Below are 18,199 nucleotides of genomic sequence, written 5' to 3' on the forward strand. Positions count from 1 at the left end.
CAGGGTGTTCTCCTGGCTCTCTCTGGCAGGGTTTAGGTTATTGTGCTGCCTGCAGGGTGTTCTCCTGGCTCTCCCTGGCAGGGTTTAGGTTATTGTCCTTCCTGCAGGGTGTTCTCCTGGCTCTCCCTGGCAGGGTTTAGGTTACTGTGCTGCCTGCAGGGTGTTCTCCTGGCTCTCCCTGGCAGGGTTTAGGTTATTGTGCTGCCTGCAGGGCGTTCTCCTGGCTCTCCCTGGCAGGGTTTAGGTTACTGTGCTGCCTGCAGGGTGTTCTCCTGGCTCTCTCTGGCAGGGTTTAGGTTATTTATGCACAAAGCACATGCTCAGCTGGGGTTGTTCCCGGTGCTATGGCTGGAGAGCAGAGCTCCACCACCTCCCAGCTGAGAAATCCCTTCACATGTCTCTTCACTGCCCAGGGTGGGATCACTCAGAGCCCCCCAGGCTGGAACTTTGGCCCACAGGGTGCCCAAGCCAGGCCCTGCCCCTGCTCCTCACCTGGGAATTCCAGTTGGAAAGCTGTGTTTGCTGTGGTGCTGAGCTGGGGTTTATCAGATGGTCCCTGTGGAGGTGGGACACACTCCCAACCCCCCTCCCTGATGACTAATTACCCCCAAGTCCACTGCAGTGTTCCAGGTCCACCCCTCTCTTTACACCTCCTTGTACCAGGTGCTGGAGAGTGAGGGCTCTGCCCCCACCCTGGGAAGCACCAACACTAAAGCAGTGGTGCTCCACAAGGGCCACTTCCAGAAATTCCTGCAGCTTTGCAAAAGTGGGGATTAAACACAAACCTTCTCCCCCATCCCAGCGTGACCCTGGGAGAAGGGACTGGGCTCTGGGGGTGTCTCCTCACCTCGGCTCCGGGCTGGGTTTGCTGCTTCAGCTGCCTCTTTCCTCCTTTCCACCCTGGATCTCCCCCTCAGCTCCACCTCTGTGCCCTGCAGGGAGATCTTCCCCTACCTGGTGGTGGTGATTGGCCTGGAGAACGTGCTGGTCCTCACCAAGTCCGTCGTCTCCACGCCCGTGGACCTGGAAGTGAAGCTGCGCATCGCCCAAGGTGGGGCTCTGCTCTGGGAGGCTCCAGGGAGGGAAACTGGGGAATCCCAAGGACTGGGAAAGGGGGAGAGGTCTGATTCTGCTCCATGGAGGAAAACAATGTGAATGGTTCATCTTTTTGTCCCATTTTTAATCCCGAGAAATAACATAACCCTGTCGTTGTGGGCACTGCTTTTTGGGGTTGTGGACTGAGACATGGCTAAATAAGTTTAAAAACAGATTAGTAAGGGAGAGCTGGATCTGCTGGTGTAATATTGAGCACCTTGTCCTCGTGTCAGGGATATCCTGAGTGCAGTCCACAGGTGGTACCAAATTCTCCTGAATTGTGACAAAATTATCTTTTCCATTCTCTAAACACTCTGTGCCCGAGTGAGGATTTGAGTGTGCCCAAACCATGGATAAGTGGAACTTGCAAACTTCAAAGCTGTTTCTAACCATCAGGGAGGACAGAGCCCAGAGTGATGCCCAGAAAAATCCATCTAGTTTTAACAATAACAAAACACAAAGGTGTTTTGCATCCCAGGTGGAAAAGAAGCCCCAAGACCTCAGTGGGCCTTTGCACTCTGGAATTTTAGCCTGAAAGGCCCTTTTTGCCTGTTGTCTGTGGTTCTGAAGAAGGGAAATGCAGTTCCCTTTGCTGGCACCAGGGAAGAGGCTCCTTTGACCTGTCCCTGCCTTTCTCCAGGGCTGAGCAACGAGAGCTGGTCCATCATGAAGAACATGGCAACGGAGCTGGGGATCATCCTCATCGGGTACTTCACCCTGGTCCCGGCCATCCAGGTGAGCGTGGGCAGTGGGACAGAGGCTCGAGGCACAGAGCCATGGAACTGCTTGGCTTGGAAAAGCCTCGGAGACCACTGAGTCCAACCAATCCCTGGCCATGCCGAGGCCACCACTGACCTCGTCCCCAAGTGCCACATCCTGTCCCAGTGTCCTGCTCTCCTGCCCCCCTGCCCTGCTCTGCTGGCAGTGTCCTGTTCCCTGTCCCAGTGTCCTGTCCTCCTGTCCCAGTGTCACCGTGGGTGCTCCTGAGGCACACGGTTTGTGGCTAAAAAGAGCAAAGGATGAGAATCTGAATAAAATGAAATTTCCCAGCCCTAAACCCTCAGTCACTCTGGGGTTTGTCAGTAGAACACCCAGCCCTGGGCTCTGGGCAAGGCTTTGCTGAGTTCCCTTGTTCTGGGGTTGAAATCAGAGCTGATCCCTGTCTCCCACCACAGGAGTTCTGCCTCTTTGCCGTGGTTGGCCTGGTGTCCGACTTCTTCCTGCAGATGTTCTTCTTCACCACCGTGCTGTCCATCGACATCCGACGGATGGAGGTGGGGAAGGGACACGGGGCCGGCTGGGCTTCCTTCCCTGCTGTGCTGGGGGACTTTCACCCTTCAAACAGAAAAAACCCATAGAATCAGAGGGTCATGGAATCATTAAGGTTGGAAAAGACCTTTAAGATCATCAAGTCAAACCATCAAACAGCACCACCACCTTGGTCACCACCGTGTCCCCAGTTGCCACATCCAGGTGGCTTGTCAGTCCCCCCAGGGATGGGGCCTCTGGCCTGTGCCAGGGCTGGACAGCCCTTTCCAGGAAGAAATTTTCCCAATAGCTCATCTAAACCTCCCCTGGCACAACTTGAGGCCGTGTCCTCTGGTCCTGGGGGGCCTGAGCTGTTAAAGTTCCTGTGCTTGCCCAGTTACACTCCCAGGGATGGGGACAGGACACCTGAGGGAATGAGACACCCTCAGGAAGGACATGGAGCTGTTGGAGTGAGTCCAGGGGAGGCACCAAGGTGATCAGAGGGATGGAGCAGCTCTGCTGGGAGCAAAGGCTGAGAATTGGGATTGTTCAGCCTGGAGAGGAGAAGCTTTGGGGTGACCTAATTGTGGCCTTCCAGGACATGGAGGAACCGACAGGAAAGATGGAGAGAGACTATTATCAAGGGATGGAGGGACAGGACGAGGGGGAATGGCTTCAAACTGACAGAGGAAAGGGTTAGATGGGATACTGAGAAGGAATTCTTCCCTGTGAGGGTGGGGAGGCCCTGGCACAGGTTGCCCAGAGAAGCTGTGGCTGCCCCTGGATCCCTGGAAGTGTCCAAGGCCGGGTTGGAGCAACCTGGGCTAGTGGGAGGTGTCCCTGCCCATGGCAGGGGGTGGAACAGGATGGGCTTTGAGGTCCCTTCCAACCCCAACCATTCCATGATTCCATGATTCTCAGTAGGTGTGGTGGAAGGGGCCACGGTCACACCACGGCCACGGCTGGGGGAGAGTCTGTGCCGGGACATTTCCCTGCGGGACCTCTCCGGGGTTCCCTCCCCTCCCCGGGGTTCCCTCCCTCACCGTCCCTCCCTGTCTCCCCAGCTGGCCGACCTGAACCGGCGGGTGCCCCCCGAGTCCATCCTGCCCCCGGGGAAGGCGCCGTGCCGCCCCCGGGCCCCCCCGGCGCGGGCGAGCGCGTCCAGCCCGCACACCATCACCCTGCAGCCCTCGTCCCTGCGCAACCTGCGCCTGCCCAAGCGCCTCCGCCTCATCTACTTCTTCGCACGCACCCGCCTGGCCCAGCGCCTCATCATGGTACGGCACGGCCCCGGGGAGCCCTCAGCCCACGGGGGGATCACACAGGGGGGATCCCACAGCCCCGGGGATCCCACATCATGGTACGGCACGGCCCCGGGGAGCCCTCAGCCCCAGGGGGGATCACACAGGGGGGATCCCACAGCCCCGGGGATCCCACATCATGGTACGGCACGGCCCCGGGGAGCCCTCAGCCCCAGGGGGGATCACACAGGGAGGATCCCACAGCCCCGGGGATCCCACATCATGGTACGGCACGGCCCCGGGGAACCCTCAGCCCCAGGGGGGATCACACAGGGGGGATCCCACAGCCCCGGGGATCCCACAGCCCACGGGGGGGATCCCACATCATGGTACGGCACGGCCCCGGGGAACCCTCAGCCCCAGGGGGGATCACACAGGGGGGATCCCACAGCCCCGGGGATCCCTCAGCCCACGGGGGATCACACAGGGGGGATCCCACAGCCCCACAGGGGGATCCCACATCATGGTACGGCACGGCCCCGGGGAGCCCTCACCCCACAGGGGATCACACGGGGGGATCCCACAGCCCCGGGGATCCCACATCCCACAGGGGGATCCCACATCATGGTACGGCACGGCCCCGGGGAGCCCTCACCCCATGGGGGGATCACACAGGGGGGATCCCACAGCCCCACAGGGGGATCCCACATCATGGTACGGCATGGCCCCGGGGAGCCCTCAGCCCCAGGGGGGATCACACATCCCCAGGGGGGGATCCCTCAGCCCTGGGGAGCCCTCACCCCACGGGGGGATCCACAGCCCACAGGGGGGATCCCACATCATGGTACGGCACGGCCCCAGGGAGCCCTCAGCCCACGGGGGATCCCACAGCCCCAGGGGGGATCCCACAGCCCTGGGGATCCCACAGCCCTGGGGATCCCACAGCCCCAGGGGGGATCCCACAGGGGGGATCCCACAGCCCCGGGGATCCACAGCCCCACGGGGGGATCCCACAGCCCCGGGGATCCCTCAGCCCCACGGGGGGATCCCACATCATGGTACGGCACGGCCCCGGGGAGCCCACAGCCCACAGGGGGATCCACATCCCGCAGGGGGGATCCCACATCATGGTACGGCACGGCCCCAGGGAGCCCTCAGCCCCACGGGGGATCCACAGCCCACGGGGGGATCCCACATCCCACAGGGGGATCCCACAGCCCCGGGGATCCCACAGCCCCACAGGGGGATCCCACATCATGGTACGGCACGGCCTCGGGGAGCCCTCACCCCACGGGGGATCCCACAGCCCCACAGGGGGATCCCTCAGCCCCGGGGAGCCCTCAGCCCCACGGGGGGATCCCACATCCCACAGGGGGATCTCACATCCCACAGGGGGGATCCCACATTCCCACAGAGGGGGATCCCACATTCCCACAGGGGGGATCCCACATTCCCACGGGGGATCTCACATACCCACAGCTCCTCAGGCCTCCACAGGGGGGATCCCACATCCCCACAGGGGGAATCCCACATTCCCACGGGGAGGATCCCACATTCCCACAGGGGGGGATCCCACATTCCCACAGGGGGGGATCCCACATTCCCACAGAGAGGATCCCACACTCCCACAGGGGGGATCCCACATCCCCACAGCTCCTCAGGCCTCCACAGGGGGGGATCCCACATTCCCACGGGGGGGAATCCCACATTCCCACAGCTCCTCGGGCCTCTGCAGGGGTGGATCCCACATTCCCACAGGGAGGATCCCACATCCCCACAGGGGGGATCCCACATTCCCATGGGGAGGATCCCACATTCCCACAGGGGAGATCCCACACTCCCACAGGGAGGATCCCACATTCCAACAGGGGGGAATCCCACATTCCTACAGCTCCTTGGGCCTCTGCAGGGGGGATCCCCCATTCCCACAGGGGGGATCCCCCATTCCCACAGCTCCTCAGGCCTCCACGGGCCTCGTGCTGCCCCACGGCGAATGGAAAATAACCTGCTTTCCATAAGCACCCTTAGGAGACTGTCTGAGCCTTGGGATGACTTTTATGGGTAGAAATCATGGTCTGCTCCTGCAGATCCTGTGGGATACAGACATTTAGGGGATATTTTTTGCTGCATGAGAGGCTTCAGGCTTTACCTTTTGCGGGTGTGGCCGCAGTGGTCACACCAGTGACTGCCCCTGCTCGGCCCTCTGTGTCTGGGTTGGATGTTTCTAATGGAATTAGGGGAATTCCCAGTCAGCCACCACTGGCAGTTCCAGTTAAATCCCCCCCAGTCCTGGAGCTGCTGCCATGTGTCCTGCACAACTGGGGATCCAGAACCCCCACCTGAGCCGTTCCAGCCCTGTCTGGGGGGGTCAGACCTGCTGGTCCCTGCTCCCAGCATGGAATCCCCTCCCTGCTGTGTGTTTTGGGGGCAGGACTGGGGCTCTGACCATCACACGGGGCAGGACAAGCCGTGGGTCAGTCCCCAGAGGGGCCATGGGTCAGCCCCCAGAGGGGCCATGGGTCAGCCCCCAGGGGAGCTGTGGGTCAGTCCCCAGCGGGGCCATGGGTCAGCCCCCAGGGGGCCATGGGTCAGCCCCCAGAGGGGCCATGGGTCAGCCCCCAGGGGGGCCATGGGTCAGCCCCCAGAGGGGCCATGGGTCAGCCCCCAGGGGGGCCGTGGGTCAGCCCCCAGCGGGGCCATGGGTCAGCCCCCAGGGGGGCCGTGGGTCAGCCCCCAGAGGGGCCGTGGGTCAGCCCCCAGGGGAGCCGTGGGTCAGCCCCCAGCAGGGCCATGGGTCAGCCCCCAGCAGGGCCATGGGTCAGCCCCCAGAGGGGCCATGGGTCAGCCCCCAGGGGAGCCGTGGGTCAGCCCCCAGGGGAGCTGTGGGTCAGCCCCCAGCGGGGCCATGGGTCAGCCCCCAGGGAGGCCGTGGGTCAGCCCCCAGAGGGGCCGTGGGTCAGCCCCCAGAGGGGCCATGGGTCAGCCCCCAGAGGGGCCATGGGTCAGCCCCCAGGGGAGCCGTGGGTCAGCCCCCAGCAGGGCCATGGGTCAGCCCCCAGCAGGGCCATGGGTCAGCCCCCAGAGGGGCCATGGGTCAGTGGCACTGAGGGGTGTCTGTGCTCGCCCTGCAGGCCGGGACGGTGATCTGGATCGGGATCCTGGTGTACACCGACCCCGCCGGCCTCCGCACCTACCTGACGTCCCAGGTGACGGAGCAGAGCCCCCTGGGAGAGGCGGGGCTGCCCCCCATGCCTGTGCCCGGGGGGGTCCTGCCCGCCGGCGACCCCAAGCTCGACCTGTCAGTGTTCCCGTCGGAGCCCATCCAGCTGCCCGAGAACCAGACGCAGCAGCGGGAGCAGCAGCGGGAGCCCAACCAGCCCCCCTGGGCCCCGGGAGCAGAGGGCAGGGGGAACGGGCAGGGCGAGCTGGGCACGGAGGCAGAGGTGACCTGGGGAGCGGAGGACGAGGAGATGTGGAGGAAGCTTTCCTTCAGGCACTGGCCAGCCCTCTTCAGCTACTACAACATCACCCTGGCCAAGAGGCAAGTGGGCTGGAATGCTGTGGGCACTGGGGCTGGGGGATCGACCCCAAGGGTTGGTCTTTCTTCTGTCCTTTGTCCTCCTGGGTCACAGAACTGGTTCCACGGGGTCACTCCAGCGGTGTTTGGGAGGAGCTGCTGAGCAGGTCCTGCAGGGGCAGAGCTCCCAGACTCTCCAGGGCTGTTCCTCTGGGAATCAGGGTTGTTCCTCTCTGTGCTCTTGGGTGCTTTATGTGCTTGGGGTCTTCCTGGACCCTGGAGGTGAAGGTTAGGATTTTGTAAAACAATAAGAGGAGACTCAGGGGAAACTTCTCACTCCTGACAGGAGGGTGGAGCTGGGGGGGGTCGGGCTCTGCTCCCAGGGAACAAGGAACAGGATGAGAGGAAACAGCCTCAGGCTGTGCCAGGGGAGGTTTAGGTTGGACATCAGGAAGAACTTCTTCATGGAAAGCCTGGTCAGGCATTGGAAGGGGCTGCCCAGGGAGGTGGTGCAGTCCCCATTCCTGGAGGGATTTCAAAGCCCTGTGGATGTGGCACCTGGGGACGTGGGTCAGTGGTGGCTTTGGCAGTGCTGGGGAATGATTGGACTCGATGGTCTCAGAGGCTTTTCCAACCTCAGTGGTCCTGTGATTCCATAGTCTGATCACCTGTAAGTGGTGGGGATGGTACGTGTGAGGAAGAGACATCTGAGCTGAAGAACCTTCTTGGGGAGATCTCCTGGTCTGCAGTGCTCAGGAAACTGCACCAGATGGTTGTATCCTTCCTTAAATCCATGGGATCCGTTTGATCTCATCAGGAGTTCATCCCAGTGTTGGCTCTTTGAAGGGTTAAGACCTGGGAAATACCTTTGGAGAAGAATATTTCCAAGGAGATCTTTAGTTTAGAACACCTGGAGTTCCTGACCGAAAGCACCCGAACCCTGCCCTGGCTGCCTGGTCACCTGGAGGGATTCCTGTGTCCCTGGTGTCTGTTCCTGAGCTGTTCTCCCCTCTCCCCCCTTCAGGTACATCAGCATCCTGCCAGCCATCCCTGTCACGCTGTACCTGAACCCCCAGGAGGCCCTGGAGGTGCGACATCCCCAGGAGGCCTCGCGCTACCACCCCTTCCTGGCCTCCAGCAGAGGGGATGCGGACACCGGCGCTCAGCCCGACCACACAGCCAAGCTCCAGGGCCACCAGGATGTCACCCTTTACAAGTAAAATGTCCTTGTCACAGCCTTCTGACCCTCCTCAGCCCCGGGGCTGCTTTGGGCTGGGGGACCAACACACACCTGTGGAGCTCCAGGGCCAGAGCCTGGGCTGGGACACTGCGGGCACAGCTGAATTCATCTCCCCTGGCAGGGGCCCATCAGCTGAGGGCAGGAGTGGGCTCTGCATCCAGCCTGTTTATCACTGGGGAGCAGGGACGGGAGACTGATTTGGGGTATAAATGCCATGATTTCAGAGAATCCCAGACTGGTTTGGTTTGGTTTGGAAGGGACCTTAAAGCCCATCTCATTCCAACCCCCTGTCCAGGGCAGGGACACCTTCCACTAGCCCAGGTTGCTCCAAGCCCTGTCTAACCTGGCCTTCAACACTTCCAGGGATGGGGCAGCCACCACCTGGATATCATTTGATAATGACTTATGGGGTGTCAGATCAAACTCTGGGGCAAGGAACTTCCTTCCCTGCCTGAATCTGCAGGTGCTGAGCACACTTTGGATTATCCCAGTCCCCATCCCAGTGGGGACTTAGTCTTAGTTGCTCTCTACTTTCCTTACTGGAAAGCCTCAAATCTTGTTGAAATTGTCATTTTCCCATTAAAAACCCCTTTAATTTCCAACAAATCTTTGTAATTTGCTTAAAATCTTTCTCACACCGGGACATTTAGAGCAGTGCATGTGTAATCCTGGCACAGGATTTTTCAAACCTGGAAACTGGATCTCTCATCTCTTTTCTCTCACCTTGTGCTTGTCGTTGTGTCTGTGTGTCCCCCCCAGGGTGGCTGCTCTGGGTCTGGCCTCGGGCATCATCCTGGTGCTGCTGCTGTTCTGCCTGTACCGGGTGTTCTGCCCCAAGAACTACGGGCAGAACGGGCACGGCCGCAGGAAGAGGGGGGACCTGCCCTGCGACGACTACGGATACTCCCCCCCCGAGACCGAGATCGTGCCCCTGGTCCTCAGGGGCCACCTCATGGTACGTCACATTTGGGGAGAAATGTCCCTGGCAAAGGATATGGGAGCACGGAATCTGCAGCGCTTTCCCACCTGCTCCTGGGACTTGCTCTGAGCTCTCTGCGGTTCCCATTATTGCCTCGTCCGGCCTGGCCTGGGACACTTCCAGGGATATTCTCGGTGTCCCTCGGTTCCTAAGCCAGCCAGTTCTGACACAAAATCTGTCACCTCTGTGTTCCTCAGCCACACAAGGCTGTGGTCAGGCTCCAGGGCCACACTCAGCAGTGCCTGTCCTTCCTTCCTTGGCAGGACATCGAGTGCCTGGCCAGTGATGGGATGCTCCTGGTCAGCTGCTGCCTCGTGGGGCAGATCCGCGTGTGGGACGCGCAGACGGGCGACTGCCTCACCATCATCCCCAAACCCAGGTACTGCCTCACCATCATCCCCAAACCCAGGTACTGCCCCGCCATCATCCCCAAACCCAGGTACCATCCCCAAACCCAGCTACTGCCTCACCGTCATCCCCAAACCCAGGTACCATCCCCAAACCCAGGTACTGCCTCACCGTCATCCCCAAACCCAGGTACTGCCTCACCATCATCCCCAAACCCAGGTACTGCCCCGCCATCATCCCCAAACCCAGGTACCATCCCCAAACCCAGCTACTGCCTCACCGTCATCCCCAAACCCAGGTACCATCCCCAAACCCAGCTACTGCCCCACCATCATCCCCAAACCCAGGTACTGCCTCACCGTCATCCCCAAACCCAGGTACTGCCTCACCGTCATCCCCAAACCCAGGTACTGCCCCACCATCATCCCCAAAACCAGGTACCATCCCCAAACCCAGGTACCATCCCCAAACCCAGGTACTGCCCCACCATCATCCCCAAACCCAGATACCATCCCCAAACCCAGGTACCATCCCCAAACCCAGGTACCATCCCCAAACCCAGGTACTGCCTCACCATCATCCCCAAACCCAGGTACTGCCCCACCATCATCCCCAAACCCAGGTACTGCCTCACCGTCATCCCCAAACCCAGGTACTGCCTCACCATCATCCCCAAACCCAGATACCATCCCCAAACCCAGGTACTGCCTCACCATCATCCCCAAACCCAGGTACTGCCTCACCGTCATCCCCAAACCCAGGTACTGCCTCACCATCATCCCCAAACCCAGGTACCATCCCCAAAACCAGGTACCATCCCCAAACCCAGGTACTGCCTCACCATCATCCCCAAACCCAGGTACTGCCTCACCATCATCCCCAAACCCAGGTACCATCCCCAAAACCAGGTACTATCCCCAAACCCAGGTACCATCCCCAAACCCAGGTACTGCCCCACCATCATCCCCAAACCCAGGTACTGCCCCACCATCATCCCCAAACCCAGCTACTGCCTCACCATCATCCCCAAACCCAGGTACTGCCCCACCATCATCCCCAAAACCAGGTACCATCCCCAAACCCAGGTACTGCCTCACCATCATACTCAAACCCAGGTACTGCCTCACCATCATCCCCAAACCCAGGTACCATCCCCAAACCCAGGTACTGCCCCACCATCATCCCCAAACCCAGGTACTGCCCCACCATCATCCCCAAACCCAGGTACGGGCACGGAGCCCCCGCTGCTCCTCCTCCTCTGCAGGGGAGCAGCTCCGCTGGATCCTTGGGTTCCATCTGCTCAGGGATCACCTCTGCTGGCTCCTCGGGCCCCGCTGCTGAGGGAGCAGCTCCGGGAGCAGCCCTGCAGCAGGACATGACTGAGCTTTATCCCTCCTTGCAGGCTGCGGAGGGACAGCAGTGGCATCTTCGACTACCAGGAAGGCTGGGATCAGAGCCCGGACAGGAAGAACGGGCTGGAGGACTCCTTTGAGAGCAGTCACCAGCTCAAGAGGCTGCTGGGCCCCCCCCAGCCCCCCCTGTTCTGCGACCAGCCCGACCTCACGTCCCTCATCGACACCAACTTCTCGGAGCAGGTGAAGGCGGCCGAGTCGGAGCCGCGGCTCCGGGCCGTGGGCAGCCGCCACAAGGACGCGGGCTACGACTTCAGCAGCCTGGTGGGGAAGGTGTACGAGGAGCACGGCGGCTCCGGCTGCAGGAGCGCGGCCTTCCCGGGGCTGCCGGCCCCGCTCGGCCCCGCCGGGTTCTGCGGGAGCAGCGGCCGCGCCCCGGGATGCGGCTCCGACGAGGGCGGGGGCGGCCGCCGGCGCAGCCTCGGGGACCGGAGCCTGGGGGACGAGCCCTGCGCGGGCTGCGAGACATCCGCACCCCTGCCCGCCTGGGGAGGGGACCTGGACAGCTCCGTCTGGAGCCTCGACCTGCAGGGGCACCTGATCGTGGCCGGCCGGAGCAACGGGAAACTGGAGGTGAGGAGCGGGGCTGGGGCGATGGGAGGGTGGAGGGGAGGGGCAGGGATACGGTAACGGGAAGGTGGAGGGGAGGAGCAGGGATACGGTAACGGGAAGGTGGAGGGGAGGAGCAGGGATACGGTAACGGGAAGGTGGAGGGGAGGAGCAGGGATACGGTAACGGGAAGGTGGAGGGGAGGAGCAGGGACACGGTAACGGGAAGGTGGAGGGGAGGGACAGGGACACGGTAAAAGGAAGGTAGAGGTCACACAGCTCCAGGGGCACAGCCCGGGGAGCTGTTACCTGGTGACAGTGACCCCTCCTCCCCCAGGTGTGGGATGCCATCGAGGGCACCCTCTGCAGCAGCAACGAGGAAGGACAGTCTGGAATCACGGCCCTCGTCTTCCTCAACAACAGGTAATTCCTTGGGCAGGGCTGGAGATCCCCTGCCAGGGTGGGCCAGGACCCAGCCCCGACCACAGCAGCTCCAGGCTCAGCTGGGAAGTCACTTCCTCAGACCCATGGAATGTCCTGAGTGGGATGGGACCCACAAGGGTCATCCAGTCCCACCCCTGGCCCTGCACAGACACCTCAGCAGTCCCACTCTGTCCCTGAGAGCGTTGTCCAAACCCTCTTGGAGCTCTGGCAGCCTTGGGGCCGTGCCCACTGCCCTGGGGAGCCTGGTCAGTGCCAACCACCCTCTGGGAAAGGAACTTTTTCCTGAGATCTATCCTTATATCCAGCCATATCCTTCCCTGTGTCCACCTCTCACCAGCTTTTCTGGCTCCAGGTCTGCTCCAGCAGCCACTTCTTCATTCTTCAGTTTCCCCAGCAGCAAAATATCCAGAAGGTTTCAGGGCTGGGAGAGCTTTGGGTCCCTGGTTCCTGTGGCTGCTGTTGCAGAGGTGCTGCCATGGGGCAGTGGGTGCTGAGCTCTGTAATCTCCCAGCCCTGCTGCTGCAGTTCCTCCCAGGAGTGGGTGCTCTGTGCTCTGCCCAGTCTGGGGGCCCGGGGGGGCCTCTCCTCACCCCCATCTCTCCTCAGGATCGTGGCTGCCCGCCTGAACGGCTCCTTGGATTTCTTCTCTCTGGAGACACACGCGGCCCTGAACCACCTGCAGTTCCGAGGTGAGCAGGGCTGGCAGTGTCTGCACTGCCCTGTGCTCCTCCCTCTTCCTCCTCCCTCTCCCTCTTTGGAGCTGACTCTTCTCACACCCTCTCCAGCTTTAGCAGTAAGGGCACCCTGTGCTGCCAGGGGCCGAGGAGAGGTAAGGGGTTCTGGGGCAGTTCCCTGTGCAGGGAGTCCCATCCCTATGCTGGTTTTCCCCAAGGCAAGGGGCTGGAGGCTCCAGGCTGGAGGCTCCAGTGTGCTCCCAGGGTCAGCTCTACCCTTACCTCCTTCCTCTCCCACTTATTTCTCTCAGTTTTCACTCATTCCCAGCCCAGGGCCTCAGCACAGCCACAGGTCTGAGGGGGTAACTGCTTTGAGCACAGGGGTTCCTTCACTTCTGGAGTGGATGATTTAGATGGGAAGGAATTCCTGGCTGGGAGGGTGGGCAGGCCCTGGCACAGGTTGCCCGGAGAAGCTGTGGCTGCCCCACCCCTGGAAGTGTCCAAGGCCAGGTTGGATGGGGCTTGGAGCAACCTGGGCTGGTGGCAGGGGCTGGCACTGGGTGATCTTTCGGGTCCCTTCCCACCCAGTCATTCCAGGATTCCATAACTGTTGAGCCCCTCCCTGTTCATGAGCCCTGAGCTGCAGCTCCAGCCCGAGGGTTCCCTGAGGGGCAGCCCCAGGTCCCTGCAGTGCCCTCACCCGTGTGTGTGCAGGGGCCCCGGGCCGGGGCAGCGTGCCATCATCACCAGTGCTGAGCGGGGGGGCCGTGGTGCTGTGCCAGCTCACCCACAGCGTGGCCTGTGCCCACCACAAACCCATCACGGCGCTGAAGGCGGCGGCCGGACGGCTTGTCACAGGCAGCCAGGACCACACGCTCAGGGTGAGAGGGACACGGGGACAGGGGGACCTGGGGACAGGGGGACGTGGGGACAGGGCATGTGGGGACATGGGGACATGGGGACAGGGCATGTGGGGACATGGGGACATGGGGACACGGGCTGGGCTCAGCCGGGGCACAGCTGAGCTGTTTGTGCACAGGGGAAGCTTGGGGAGCTTGGAGGGGAGGGGGCTTGGAGCCAACCTGGCACATCCCGGAAGCTCCACAGGCTCTGCCCGTGCCCGGATGTGGCACCGGTGGAGTTGGAAGGACAGAGCCCGAGTGTCACCCTGAGCTGAGTGTGGGATCCCTGTGGGATGGGTGACTTCAGAGGATCATGGAATTACAGAGGTTGGAAAATGCCTCTGAGACCATGGAGTGCAACACTCCCCCAGCACTGCCAAGGCCACCACTGACCCACATCCCCAAGTGCCACATCCACAGGGCTTTGAAATCCCTCCAGGGATGGGAACCCCACCACTACCCTGGGCAGCTGTGCCAGGGCTGGACAGCCCTTCCCAGGAAGGAATCTTCCCTGTATCCAACTTGAACCTGCAACTGAGGCCGTTCCCTCTCCTCCTGTCCCTTGTTCCCTGGGAGCAGAGCCCGACCCCCCCCGGCTCTCCCCTCCTGTCAGGGGGTTGCAGAGCCAGAAGGTCCCCCCTGAGCCTCCTTTTCTCCAGGCTGAGCCCCCCCAGCTCCCTCAGCTGCTCCTGCTGCTCCAGCCCCTTCCCAGCTCCGTTCCCTTCCCTGGACACGCTCCAGCCCCTCCATGTCCTGTACTGGAGTCCCCAGAACTGCCCCCAGGACTGGAAGTGCCTCAGCAGTGCCCTGGGCCTGTGGCTACACTATGGTGACACAAGCCAGGTGCCACTGCCCTCCTGCCCACCTGGGCTTGTGTCCAGCCACTGTCACCAGCAGCCCCAGGGCCTTTTCCAGCTTTCCAGACACTGCCAGTCCTGGAGCTGCAGGGGATTGCTGTGACTCAACACCAATATCAGGGTCTCTGTTCTGGGGTGTCCCCCTTCCTCTCCCCATCCCCTTCAGCCCTGCACGTCCCTGCCCTGCCCTGTCACCTCCCGACAGCTGTGACCTCCCCCTGCCCTGGCAGCACCATCCCGAGGCCTCTGGAATCACTGCCAGGCTCTGGCTCTGCCGGGACAGGGATCAGGTGGATCTGCTGGGTCATGGGGAGCTCGGGTGGCACCACCCACACCCACAGTGGCTGCCCCAGGGCCCTCACCTGCCTGTCCTGCCCCAGGTGTTCCGGCTGGAGGACTCCTGCTGCCTCTTCACCCTGCAGGGCCACTCGGGAGCCATCACAGCCGTGTACATGGACCAGGTACGGGGTGGGGACCATCCCTGAGCTCATCCCTGAGCTCACCCTGAGACTGTCCTTGAAACCATCCCTGACCCAGCCCTGAGCTTATCCCTGAGAGCATCCCTGACCCAGCCCTGACCCATTCCTGACCCTCCCTGAGAGCATCCCTGAGCTCATCCTGAGACCGTCCTTGAAACCATCCCTGACCCAGCCCTGAGCTTATCCCTGAGAGCATCCCTGACCCACCCCTGAGACCATCCCTGAGCCACCAGCTCAGCCAGAGGGACTCACCTGGACCCCTCCATCCCTTGCTGTGTCCCCACAGGCTGAGCCAGAGTTTCCCCCCAGGTCACTGTGAGCTCAGTGATCCCTTTACCTGCAGATCTCCTGCCTCCCTGCCCCGTTGGAGCAGGGAACCCCTGTTCCTGCACTGCCAGGCCAGGGGGTGAGCAGGGCTGAAACGGAGCCTGAGCCCCTGAGGAGGGTCTGCCCCCACCCCCCAGAAAGAGGAGGGGGAGCCCCCCCTGTGCTGTCCAGCCCTGTGTAAATGAACTCGGGTGTCTCTGCCCCTGGTGGCCTTGGGGGTTTGTCACCCCCAGCCTGCTTGAGCACAGGGACACAGGCAGGGAACCCCTGAGCAGGTAGTTCAGGCTCCCATCCCACATTCCCGTGGCCTGCCGCAGCCTGGGAGCACTGGGAACACTGGTGTGCATTCCCAGCTGAACGTTGGTGTGCAGAGCCAGCTGGGAACGCTGGTGTGCAGAGCCAGCTGGGAACATTGGTGTGCAGAGCCAGCTGGGAACACTGGTGTGCAGAGCCAGCTGGGAACACTGGTGTGCAGAGCCAGCTGGGAATATTGGTGTGCAGAGCCAGCTGGGAACGCTGGTGTGCAGAGCCAGCTGGGAATGCTGGTGTGCAGAGCCAGCTGGGAACACTGGTGTGCAGAGCCCGCTGGGAACGTTGGTGTGCAGAGCCAGCTGGGAACGTTGGTGTGCAGAGCCAGCTGGGAACGCTGGTGTGCAGAGCCAGCTGGGAACGCTGGTGTGCAGAGCCCGCTGGGAATGCTGGTGTGCAGAGCCAGCTGGGAATGCTGGTGTGCAGAGCCAGCTGGGAACGCTGGTGTGCAGAGCCAGCTGGGAATGCTGGTGTGCAGAGCCAGCTGGGAACGCTGGTGTGCAGAGCCAGCTGGGAATGCTGGTGTGCATTCCCAGCTGGGAACGCTGGTGTGCAGAGCCCGCTGGGAATGCTGGTGTGCAGAGCCAGCCCGGGCACCGTCCCCCCTCGGGGTCCTGACCCAGCCGGTGTCCCTGCAGACCATGGTGCTGGCGAGCGGTGGCCAGGACGGGGCCATCTGCCTGTGGGACGTGCTGACGGGCAGCCGGGTGAGCCACATGTTCGCCCACCGCGGGGACGTCACGTCCCTGACCTGCACCACGTCCTGCGTCATCAGCAGCGGCCTGGACGACGTCATCAGCATCTGGGACCGCAGCTCGGGCACCAAGCTCTACTCCATCCAGCAGGTGGGCACTGGGGGCACGGGGGAGGGACAGCCAGGGCAGCGGGAATTGGTGGGGTTGGAAAAGCCCTCTGAGACCGTCGAGTCCAACCATTCCCCAGCACTGCCAAGGCCACCACTGACCATGTCCCCAAGCGCCACATCCACAGGGCTTCGAAATCCCTCCAGGGATGGGACTCCACCCCTGCCCTGGGCAGCTGTGCCAGGGCTGGACAGCCCTTTCCAGGAGGAATTTTCCCAATACCAACGAAAACGTTCCCTGGCACAACCTGAGGGCATTTCCTCCTGTCCTGTCCCTTGTTCCCCAGGAGCAGAGCTCTGCCCCATTCCAAACCCCCAGGGCTCAGCTCTCCCCATCCCAGAACCAGGGCTTGCTCTCTCCCACGCCAGGCCCCTGGCTCAGCTCCCTGCCCGTCCCCACAGGAGCTGGGCTGTGGTGCCAGCCTGGGCGTCATCTCGGACAGCGTGCTGGTGACGGGGGGCCAGGGCTGCGTGTCCTTCTGGGACATCGGCTACGGGGACCTGCTGCAGACCGTGTACCTGGGCAAGAGCAACGAGGCGCAGCCGGCGCGGCAGATCCTGGTGCTGGACAACGCCGCCATCGTCTGCAACTTCGGCAGCGAGCTCAGCCTGCTCTACGTGCCCTCCGTGCTCGAGAAGTTGGACTGAGCAGGAGCGGGGGCAGGCGGGACCGAGGGGGGCTCGGCCCGAGGGGACGGGACAGCGGCTCCATCGCTCCGGCCCTGCCTCCGGCGCCTCCCCGCCTCAGACACCCGGCAGGGCCCCGCCTTCCTGCTCCTCTCCCTGTACCAGCACCTTCCCTGCCGTCCGGGGGCTCCCAGGGATGGTACAGAGGGACACAGGGTAGGGCAGGGGGGGACAGTGGTGGTGGCTCCCAGCGCTGACCTGCCAGGGCACGGAACAGCCCCCGGAGAGCCCCGGGGGCAGCGGGGAGAGGGCCGGGACCGACCCCCCGGGCGTGGCTCAGCCCCCACGTGCCTTAGGGCGTGGCAGGGCCCCCCCAGCCCCACCCCGGCCACAGCAGCCCTGCCCTATTTATTTATATGCTGTAAATAGTTATTATTTATTGGGGCAGGGGGGCACGGGGGGCCAGCACCCCCCTCACCCTGGCACAGCCACCCTGCCTGGTCCCTCCTGCACCCCGTTTGCAGCAATAGCACCTTCCTCCTCCTCCTCCTCCTGCTGCGGGGCCAGAGGAGGCTTTTCTCAGGTTGGGAGGGGCAGGAGCCTCGCCCACGCTCCTGCAGGTGCCGGGGAGGGACCCCCGGGCGGGGGGAGCACCCGAGGGACCCCTGAGTGGGACCAACCATGGGCAGGCACCACCCCGGGCACGGGGCTGCACCCAGAGCCCCCCACCCACTGCGGGCCGGGGGCTGCACTCCCCTCCCCGCTGCACTACAGGCCCCGCTGCAGCCCCTCCCCAGGCCGGGGGTCCCCGCCCGTCCTGCCGTGCCCCCGAACGCCGATGACGCCTGTTCTCGACCCGCGGTGATTGTAGAGGCGGTGCCGGCCCGGCACGGGGCCCCTGCAGCCCCGGGCCCCGGTGGGCCCCCCCGGCCGGCCCCGCGGGTGGCCTTCGCCCAGCTGTACCTTTGTGCCGTACAGGGGACGCTTTTTGTACCGACGTGTTTTATAACTGTGCGAGAACGCCCATTAAACGGAACTAACCGAGCCTGGCTGAGCCCCCGGGGCACAGCCCCCCGCCCACAGCAGCACC

General features: G+C 62.7%; 1 protein-coding gene across 2 annotated transcripts in view; it reads left to right on the forward strand.

The window, feature by feature from the left end:
- Nucleotides 1-18,199, forward strand: part of SCAP (SREBF chaperone) — a 123,286-nt gene that overhangs the window by 22,754 nt on the left and 82,333 nt on the right. Inside the window, exons 8-22 of one of the 2 annotated variants that reach the window (XR_010428591.1) lie at nt 939-1,051; nt 1,736-1,830; nt 2,271-2,369; nt 3,408-3,620; nt 6,716-7,125; nt 8,126-8,317; nt 9,101-9,296; nt 9,584-9,699; nt 11,071-11,653; nt 11,966-12,051; nt 12,679-12,761; nt 13,461-13,627; nt 14,886-14,966; nt 16,259-16,465; nt 16,885-17,325. Coding sequence is in view for 1 of the 2 variants with exons in the window: in XM_064646754.1 (XP_064502824.1) it covers nt 939-1,051; nt 1,736-1,830; nt 2,271-2,369; nt 3,408-3,620; nt 6,716-7,125; nt 8,126-8,317; nt 9,101-9,296; nt 9,584-9,699; nt 11,071-11,653; nt 11,966-12,051; nt 12,679-12,761; nt 13,461-13,627; nt 14,886-14,966; nt 16,259-16,465; nt 16,885-17,130 (2,887 nt within the window). In the remaining variant the exon portion in view is untranslated. Of the gene's footprint in view, nt 1-938; nt 1,052-1,735; nt 1,831-2,270; nt 2,370-3,407; nt 3,621-6,715; nt 7,126-8,125; nt 8,318-9,100; nt 9,297-9,583; nt 9,700-11,070; nt 11,654-11,965; nt 12,052-12,678; nt 12,762-13,460; nt 13,628-14,885; nt 14,967-16,258; nt 16,466-16,884; nt 18,152-18,199 lie in introns of those variants that run through there. The other variant, XM_064646754.1, reaches the window with a different exon arrangement.

This window comes from Pseudopipra pipra, chromosome 1, assembly GCF_036250125.1.
Source record: "Pseudopipra pipra isolate bDixPip1 chromosome 1, bDixPip1.hap1, whole genome shotgun sequence".
Lineage (NCBI taxonomy): Eukaryota > Metazoa > Chordata > Aves > Passeriformes > Pipridae > Pseudopipra > Pseudopipra pipra.